The sequence below is a fragment of the Hyperolius riggenbachi genome, chromosome 1 (genome assembly GCF_040937935.1).
Source record: "Hyperolius riggenbachi isolate aHypRig1 chromosome 1, aHypRig1.pri, whole genome shotgun sequence".
NCBI lineage: Eukaryota > Metazoa > Chordata > Amphibia > Anura > Hyperoliidae > Hyperolius > Hyperolius riggenbachi.
The window spans coordinates 158,835,728-158,845,544 of NC_090646.1; the positions used below are offsets into that span (position 1 = coordinate 158,835,728).

The 9,817-nt window shown below is 39.2% G+C and overlaps 1 protein-coding gene across 1 annotated transcript; it reads left to right on the top strand.

Annotated features, from left to right (window-relative positions):
• The first annotated feature begins 5,999 nt into the window (after positions 1 to 5,999).
• Positions 6,000 to 9,263, top strand: HAND2 (heart and neural crest derivatives expressed 2). The gene is made up of 2 exons (XM_068269173.1): positions 6,000 to 6,964; positions 8,552 to 9,263. The coding sequence occupies exons 1-2, from the start codon at positions 6,431 to 6,433 to the stop codon at positions 8,648 to 8,650; spliced, it is 633 nt and encodes a 210-aa protein (XP_068125274.1). The 5' UTR covers positions 6,000 to 6,430; the 3' UTR covers positions 8,651 to 9,263.
• Positions 9,264 to 9,817: the final 554 nt, after the last annotated feature.

The following is a 9,817-nucleotide window of genomic DNA, read 5'->3' on the forward strand; positions in this document are numbered from 1 at the left end:
AGCACTCTGGAACTGAAAAAGTATTAAAATGTAGTCAAAATAGTACTGTTAATTTTTTTCTGAGTATTTTCTAGCTTGCTGGTAGCTTAAAAGGCATTTTATTGATAGGATGTAAAATATTACCTAGGAGAAAACGTGGGAGAAAAGGTGAATGGAATCGGGCCCAATGGCCCTTAAGTTTTTTTCCTAAGTTATATTTTAACACTTTATCCATAAAATGTCTTTTAAGCCATCAGCAAACAAGAAAATACACAGAATAATTTGTCAGTTCTTTTTCACATACTGTTTGCTACTTTTTCAGTTGCAGAATGCTGAAAGTCATTTTAAACAGAAGGTGAAAAATTATCTCCTAGGTAAACATTTTGGAGAAAAAGTGAATTAAATAAGGGCCAATGTTTATCATTTGCTCAGCTATAACCATAAATATGCACTCAATTGTCTAAGACTAAGATAGCAGCAAAAGTTATTTGTAGAACTAAAAGGGTGAAAACTTCACTGGATATGTGGAATCCTAGATTGAGATAATATCGTCATTCTACAAGTAATATTGGAATTAGTCATGTGATGGCTTTCTTTGCATGTTTCTTATTTGCAGAAAAGGAATAACACACCAATGCCTGTGAGAAATGTTACCTGAGCTCTATGCAGACCTCTCTAATGCTTTCTCAGTAGAACCTGGGGTCTAATGCATCCTAGTGGTAATAACTGGTACTGCAGTCTCCCTGCTTTCTCCAGACAATTTGAGATTTACAATGTAGGATTGTATTCACTAGAGTTGGCCTAATGAATTTAAAATTCACTTTCAACTTTTTTATGTTTAGATGGCCGTTTACTCAAATTCGAACGTAGCTTTCTAGGGGAAGTACAGAAACCACTGTCACACTAAATCAAGTCAAATTTGCTACAAATTAACTATATAATGCCTGGTTCACACTCCAAGGGCTGTTTTGGTGCTAGTAATTTGAAAAGCTCTTGCTAATGCAATGCTAGGGGGGATTTTTATAAAATCGCATTGCTCAAGTGAGAACACACACACAGGATTACATTAGCAAGAGCTTTTAAAATCACAAGTGCTTAGAAAAAGCTCTTGCAGCATGATATTATAGTGATATTTTTTATAAAAGTTACAATTTTTTATTTATCAGCAGACTAAAAAACACTTTTTTTTCAGAATAGATTTTTCTGGATGGAGGCCAGAGCTTTACTGTCATGACCCCACTCCTGGTAAATTTTGGTGAATAGGTGCTTGAATTTTTTGGATCGATTATAGGCAATCTACTATAAGATAATTTTTCATCGTCTGTTTAAAATAACTTTCAGCATCCTGCAATTGAAATTTTACCAGAAAGCAGTATTATCAAAATTATTCTGAGAATTATTTTGCTTGCTGATGGTTTAAAAGGCATTTCATTAATAAGGTGTGAAAATATAATCTGGGAGAAAAAGTGAATGGCCAGTATGCAGTCTGCAGTGACTATGCCGGGAGGATGCCAGCGATTCAGTCATACCAGTTGTGTAAAGCTGCCTGTTAACTAGAACTACATCATCATTCCACTGAACAACACTGTCAAACTCTGGGATTGTGCTAACACACAACATTCTGATTCATCCCCATCCAGCTAGATGTGCAACTTTATTTCATTTATATTTGGCAAGCCAGCGCCCAAAGTATGTAAATAAGAAATACAATGGATCTAATGCCAAAAGCCAGGAGCAGAGAGATGCCGGCTCTTTTGCTCGTTTGATCAAATGCAAGGAATCGAATTAGGATTTTTTCCTTTTTTGTTCCAGTGAGCATTGAGTGTGTGCAGTGTTTATGTTACAACAGTCCTGTCCACGGTTGTTTTATGGCGAGGCATGGCAAGTAACACAGCCCAGCAGTTGCATGTTTGGTACACAAAACCCCCATCACGATAAGATGTATATTTTTTTCTCTCCCTAAGATCCTTGCTGCTAATTTATAACATTCTAAGCCCTGGACCTGGCTGTCCCACCACTCCCAGCACTGAGAGTCCTACCCCTCTGTCTTGCTTTATTTGTGGGGCTGAAATTCAGCTTGAAAGGAGATCACAGAGAGCAGGAGGGCCTTGTAATAGGAGAGTGACCAAATGACCTATTGGCTGATTATATGTCATTAACTGGAGACTCCACGTATCTAAATTACCGAGAGGACCTCACTCAGCCGGGTCAATTATACTTACATACATTTAGCAAAGTTTCCTACTGCTAAAAATACTGAGCACCGCCGTGTCAGAAATAGCCCTCCTCTGGGGGTGTTTATTTGTGTGGACTTTGGGGGGGAAATGGGGTAATTTCACAAACCTTTCTCTCTGCTCCAGCGTGGTGGTGCCAAGCCATATCCTCAATACATGAGACCAGACCACCATCGCCAATCTACAGGAAGCCCAGGAAACCTATGTGATAGCGGTACTGGTGACAGTTATTATTGCACCACATAACGATGGATAATATATCATATAATAAGGAAACTACAAGTCAGCAGAAAAAAGAGAAACTAATTAGAAGACAGAGAATTATTATTATTATTATTATTATTATTATTATTATTATTATTCTATATAGCGCTGACATCTTCCACAGCACATTACAGAGTACATAGTCCTGTCACTGACTTTCCTCAGAGGAGCTCACAATCTAATCCTGTCATAGTCATAGTCTAATTTCCTACCATTTTATTATTATATATTTATATAGCACTGACATTTTCTGCAGCCCTGTTCAGTACGTAGTCATGTCACTGACAGTTCTAAAATGAGCTCACAATCTAATCCCTACCATAGTCATGTGCCCATTGTAGTCTAGGGCCAATGTTAGAGGTAAGCCAATTAATGTATCTGTGTGTTTTAGGAATGAGACTATATCAATGGGAAATGGTTAATTCTATGAGTAGCGGTCCTTCTAATGAGCAATCAGCTGAGGTAAATTCTTCGTGCAATAGCAGAATAGGCTAGAATTATAGAATATATAATTATAAATAAAATCACCCAGGCGCATACGCACACGTGCCTGTACACCAACACGCATAAAATAACCATATAACCATAGCCGTGTATGTTTATGATGTGACAGGGTATTCATATGTGTAAGCTTGCAATTATTATAATCTGCCACTGTACTTTATTACACAATGGTCACGTAATATAAGGCTACATTATTTTATGGCACTTTATAATGAAAACAAAAAAGTTATTCTTCTGTTTAGAGTTCCATAAATGAGCATGAGAAATAGCAGGCAGCAGGTGATGCGAGTAGGCGATGGAGGTGCAGAGGGATAATGGTCCAGCTATTGATTAGAGTAGGTGATTAGTCGATAGATGCTGTCAGTAATATGAGGAGGACCATAGTATATGGAAATGGAACCACAGTCCTTGGATTAATGAATAGATATTACCAATAGCTGCCTTCTACCTGCTAATGTCTCACATCTCCACTGCCGCAGCCAGCCTCACACCCAGCTAATGGATCCTACAATACGGAGATCACACTACTGTATCATCACAAGTACCTAAATGTCAAAACAACATTATAAAGATATTTACTCATTTCTGAGCGGCTTGTGATTCTAGACACAGCAGTATACATACAGCATGCAGAAATATACCTGCTCTAAAAATTGCACTACATAGACACACAAATAGAGAGATCAATGGATGGATGGATGGATGGATGGATAGACAGACAGATAGATAGATAGATAGATAGATAGATAGATAGATAGATAGATAGATAGATAGATAGATAGATATTGATTGCAAACTGCAACCAATCTCTCAATGTTCCAATAAAGTGTCAATAATGCCAACAGTATTATATATATATATATATATATATATATATATATATATATATATATATATATATATATATATATATATATATATATATAAAACACTTCTCTTATAATTGTATGTAAGCCGCTGAAGTTGTGATTTAATTTCATGCTATAATACAGAGCGAGCTTTGGACCCTTCCTTCCCGTATAGTGCAGTGGTTTGCTCACAATATACATGGTTCTGATATTTACAAACACTGTATGCAATATACTTTATTAAAGTAAATTGTGTGGCAGCAGGCCTGTTTGGAAATTATTCATGTGCACGTTTGCCTCGTCAGAAATTAATAGGAGATCACACAGAGAGAGTTTCTGCCCGTCTATCCATCTATCTACCTATCTACTCTCCAATTGTAAAAAAAGGAGAAGGCAATTCAACTCCTATATGACTCATAAGTCTGTAAAGATGATAATCTGTTATTCGCTAATTCTGGATTTCTAGTTTATTGGCCTTTGAGTTTGGTGTTTTGGTCCTCTCATGGCAGAAGATGTTATCTGAACGTTGTGGTTTGCTGGAAAGTCTACAGCTACATATTGGGCAGACGTGCTGCAGCTATCCTAATAACTACAAAATTCTATTCTTCCAAGCAATTTCTGCTGCTGCCATAGCAACTACTAGACATCACCACTGGGTACCACTTGGATGCAGGGAAGATGCCCCGGCCTCGTTATACCCTACTTCCTTTGCAGGGACATAACACATCCACAGATATGTTACATGTGATGCAAATATCTGGCATTTACAGGTGTATTAATATTCAAATATTGGTGTCACACGTCACACTCAGCAGACACAGGTGACCAACAAATGAACGCTACAATTAATTCTATAAACTATCACAGTGACTTATCCATCAGAAAATTCATCAGACGTTCAATATTCCTCATCCCCACAGACATGGCATTGTCTAAATGTGTTCCAGACAGGAGCAGAAAATGCTGGAGCTGCTATGTAAGGTGTTTACCAATAATACAGATACTTTATAAACAGACGTCTACTCACAAGTTCAGTCACTTCAGCATTTTTGCTGCAACTTCTAATGAAAAACATTATTGATGTTGTACACCAATAATAACATATGAATTTAATATTGCTACAGCCTGACACTTTCTGTGTGCTCCTATATAAAGCACGACACTCACGTTATACTTTCATCCATTAGGAACTGTACAAAGTCATTTTTACATACACAGGGTAAAGCATCTGTAAAATGTAATAAACTCACGCTAAGCCATAGAACAGTACACTGACAGTAATCTTTAGTATATAGTCGCCTGTCCTGTGGATTTGAACCCCTGCTTGGAAGGACATACATTATTTAGACACATATAATCAACAATGTACATTAACCATAGCACAGTCATTAATTATAAATCCGTAATTATATAACAGTGCAGGTACTTACTCTCAGGGAACAGACTTTTGCAATGCAGGATCCTGGGGGGTTAAGTATGAAAAACACATAATATAGCAAAATTCACACAAATAAATATATATATATATATATATATATATATATATATATATATATATTTATATATATATATATATATATATATATATATATATATATATATATATATATATATATATATATATATATATATATGTGTGTGTACTGAGCATGTGACCATAATAATATAAGACTAACTCAATGCTTGCTATAATACAGATAATTTATACATATCATAACACACTTCCTCAACCATATATCATCCATCGCATCAGTAATTCATCTATGACTGATCACGCTGCAGCCCAGCTACCCAAGTCCCCCCGAAGGGATACTGTACCTGCGTTGGATTTGTCCAGTTTATTTGAAACGGTACTGTTGTGTAAAAAAGTGTATATAAATAAACATCCATATAAATAAATATATATCATGTATTACTGTAAGGCATCTGCAGCACACTTGCATTAACCTCTGCCGATAGAGGACTTCTTTCTTGTTTTAATGATATTATGCTTATGCAGAGACAGCCAATCCTGGGCGAGAAGCCCCACAATTAGTAGAGAGAACATCAAAAAAAGGGTTTATTGCTGCACGCGGTCGACCCCGCCCCTCGCGCACCTCGATTGGCTGGAAGAGGCTCTGACGACATATATTAACCCCAGCTTCCCTAAAGATGTAGCTGTGCATGGAGCTTGCGGTGGGAAGTAGTGGCAGTGCAGGAGTATGGGGTGCAGGCAGGAGCCCGGGAGCTAGGATGGATCCATGCTGCTGACCCTCCTGCTGCCTATGGAGTGCATGTATGTGTGCTGCACAGGGGACATGTGACTGGGGACTATGGGAGAGGAGAGAAGCTGGAAGTAGTGCATTACTCTATGGCAGGATCCCACTGGAGCTCCTCAGCACCCATCAACCACCCAATGCCTCTCAATACTTGATGCTAACACAAGGCTGCTTTATTCTGCCTGTTGTGGTTCCCGTTGTACCTGGCAGCAGAGAAGAGACTGGGGATTTACCTATGGAGAGCTGGAGGAGGTAGGCTATCCCCCCTCTCTACATATATATTTATACACCAGAGCTGCTGTGGGAGGACTGAAGCCCCCCTAGGACAAGGCTTAGGTGAGACATGAGTCTGGTTGGAGGCTTCCCCCACCACCCCGTGGTGCATCATGATGGCTACCCCTTTGCCGCTGCCGCAGCCGCCGCTGCCACCCGATGCCACGAGGAGAACCCCTATTTCCACGGCTGGCTCATCAGCCACCCCGAAATGTCTCCCCCCGACTACAGCATGGCACCTTCCTACAGCCCGGAGTACGCCAATGGCGCGGCCGGCCTGGACCACTCCCATTACGGGGGTGTCCCGGGGAGCGGTGCCGGAGGCTTGATGCAGAGGCCTGTGAAGCGGAGGGGGACTGCTAACCGCAAGGAGAGGCGCAGGACTCAGAGCATTAACAGCGCCTTCGCCGAGCTGCGGGAGTGCATCCCCAACGTGCCGGCCGACACCAAGCTCTCCAAGATCAAGACCCTGCGCCTGGCTACCAGCTACATCGCCTACCTCATGGACCTGCTGGACAAGGACGAGCAGAACGGCGAGACAGAGGCCTTCAAAGCAGAGATCAAGAAGACAGATGTGAAGGAGGAGAAGAGGAAGAAAGAGCTGGTCAGTACATGTCACCATCATCATCATCTGCATTGTCATTACTGTCACTGCTAGCCATGTGACCACTACATCCACTGACACCTTTACTGCCAACTAGGCTCTATGTATGTATCTATCTATCTATCTATCTATCTATCTATCTATCTATATATCTATCTATCTATCTATCCACACACAGATACATCAGCAGGCTTTATAAGTATGTGCACAAAAATGCCAAATAGGCTCTATGTTTACACACACACACACACACACACACACACACACACACACACACACACACACACACACACACACACACACACACACACACACACACACACACACATATATATATACACACACACACACATATATATATATATATATATATATATATACACACACACACACACACACCAGCAGGCTTTATAAGTATGTACACGATAGTGCCAACTAGGCTCTATGTTTACATTTATATACAGCATATATACATATACAGTATCAGCTTTATGTTTATGTACACAATAATGCATATAAATAGTATATATTAGCTAGGCTTCATCTTTACATACATCAATACCACAATTGTACATATGCCTACATATCTGTGTGTGTGTGTGTGTGTGTGTGTGAGTGTGTGTATATATATATATATATATATATATATATATATATATATATATATATATATATATATATATATATATATATATATATATTCATTCAATATTAATATTTCGCTGTAAGGAAGATAATTTGGAGGCAACAGAGCCTGGATAAACCAAGATCAAATTTGTTGTAGCTGTCAAAAAGATCAAAATGATGTTTAAATACATTACATAGGTAGTTAAGTAGACAGATGGATAATATATAAATATATACTGGTCCACTGAAGCAAGGCCATTGAACATCATTATTATTATTATTATTATTCATTTATAAACCGCCAACATATTCCGTGGAGCTGAACATTATGATATCCGTTTCCAGTAATCCTCAGAATGCACACATGAATGTATTTACTGCTGGATCTCATGTTTACTGTAGATTGCAAATGTCATCCATCACGTAGGAGGGCGCTTTGCAAATAACTATATTCGCCTGGGCTAAAAAGGAGAAAAAAAAAATATTAAAATTGTTTCCATCTGGTCTTACAAAAATATTTACAGGTTGGCTTCGTTTTCAATCCTAACTTTTCTCGTAATGTATTTTCTAAAAGGCACGTCCTTACAAACGCTGTCTATTTTATTTTTTTACATAAATAGATTTTTTTAGTTACATTCTCGACAGTGGTTTTATTTTATTTATTTTTTTTGCAATATTTATTTTATTTAACTATTGTATTCCATACAGCATTTTATTCCGTTATTGCACTCATATATTTATATACAAGCTACATAATGCTATAATATACTTTTAGTACTGGGTGGATGGATGTGTTGTTCTGTGTGATAATGAAAGTGAGTGAGGGGACAATCAGTATAATAAGGCCTCAGTTAGGGAATAGATAAGACTTTACAGATAACTGCTGTTTGCTGATTATTGTATTGCTTGCTAAATGTGTCCTCTCTCTGCTCTCCCCTCTGTTCTCTCGCCTCCTGCCAGAATGAACTCTTGAAAAGCACGGTTAGCAGCAACGATAAGAAGTCGAAAGGGCGGACTGGCTGGCCCCAGCATGTATGGGCTCTGGAGCTAAAACAATGACCCTCTGAACTGCAAGATGGAAGACTGATCTAGAAATGTACTCTCTGAGAAATAAACTCCAGTTAATTTATGTGCAATCCCCCCTCTCCCCCCAAATTGTGGATTTCTGCAGAGAAGCATTCCATGACATGAAGAAGAAGAGGAATCTACAGGTTCATATAGCAGGGGGCTCAGTCTCCTGTGCTTGTTTCAGTATTTCTCTGTTTTGTACAGAACACACACCACAGTGCGAGGACACCGGCTCTCTGGCATCCGTATGTATGTGAAGTGTACCTGACCTATGGCCCATGGGATAATAATATTAGAGTAGAATATATCGAGGGGAAGCGCTCGCCCGGTTCCTCCCCCCGGTATATAGAATACACGTCTTTGTGCCAGTGAGGCCTGCCAGTGCTGACTGCAGCGCAGTGCCAGTAAGCAGGCCTCCGTGGCAGGGGAGACGCTGCTGCCGTAACGTTGTCCGTTTTCTTGTGCTCGTGCTTGTTCAGCATGTGAAGGCGTTTCTTCTACGTGTTTAGTTGTGCACTTCTGTCCAGAATCGTGGCGTTGAATTAATATTTGAAGGTGTAAATCGTTGTAAGTGATCAATAAACCACTGAGTGTCTTTTTTGTACATGCTGTATTTATTACTGCCCCTGTGCACAGATGCAGTGTCGTGTCATTATGTGTGTTTATATGAGTAACGAGCTGAAAGAATACTTCTAGCCCCAATTCTTTTTTCCATGACTATAATAACAAATAGTATTAGTATTTACAAAGTATTATTATTAGTATTATCAACGTTTAACATAAAAACTGATTCGATCTAAAGCAGATAAAATACTTGAAAATGTATAGATGTCTTAACTGAAACTTACCTACCATAGAATATATATATTCCGTAAAGACCAGTCACAGTTTGTTGTCGGCACATAAAAACATCATGAGTAGTTTTCTAGGGCAGGGTATGGTGACTGAGTATGCTATATAAAGATAAGAGGAGTGTCGCACCAGGTCCACATGTGTAGGTTGAGGGGTTAGAATAACGCGAGCAGTGTACTAGTGCCCTTTCCTGTCAGGGGTCAGGGGCCGGAGGGGCCTGCTGCCTTTGTGTGTGCATAGACTAGGCGCAGGCGGACACTTGCTTCCTTGCCTAGTGTGCACAGTACTGGGACAAACCTCAGTCTC

Excerpts from the sequence above, each read along its gene's own strand:
- HAND2 (XM_068269173.1), top strand. The coding sequence starts at position 6,431 with ATGAGTCTGGTTGGAGGCTTCCCCCACCACCCCGTGGTGCATCATGAT. Across the intron at positions 6,965-8,551 it reads AGAAGAGGAAGAAAGAGCTG|AATGAACTCTTGAAAAGCAC; the intron begins GTCAGTACATGT and ends GCCTCCTGCCAG.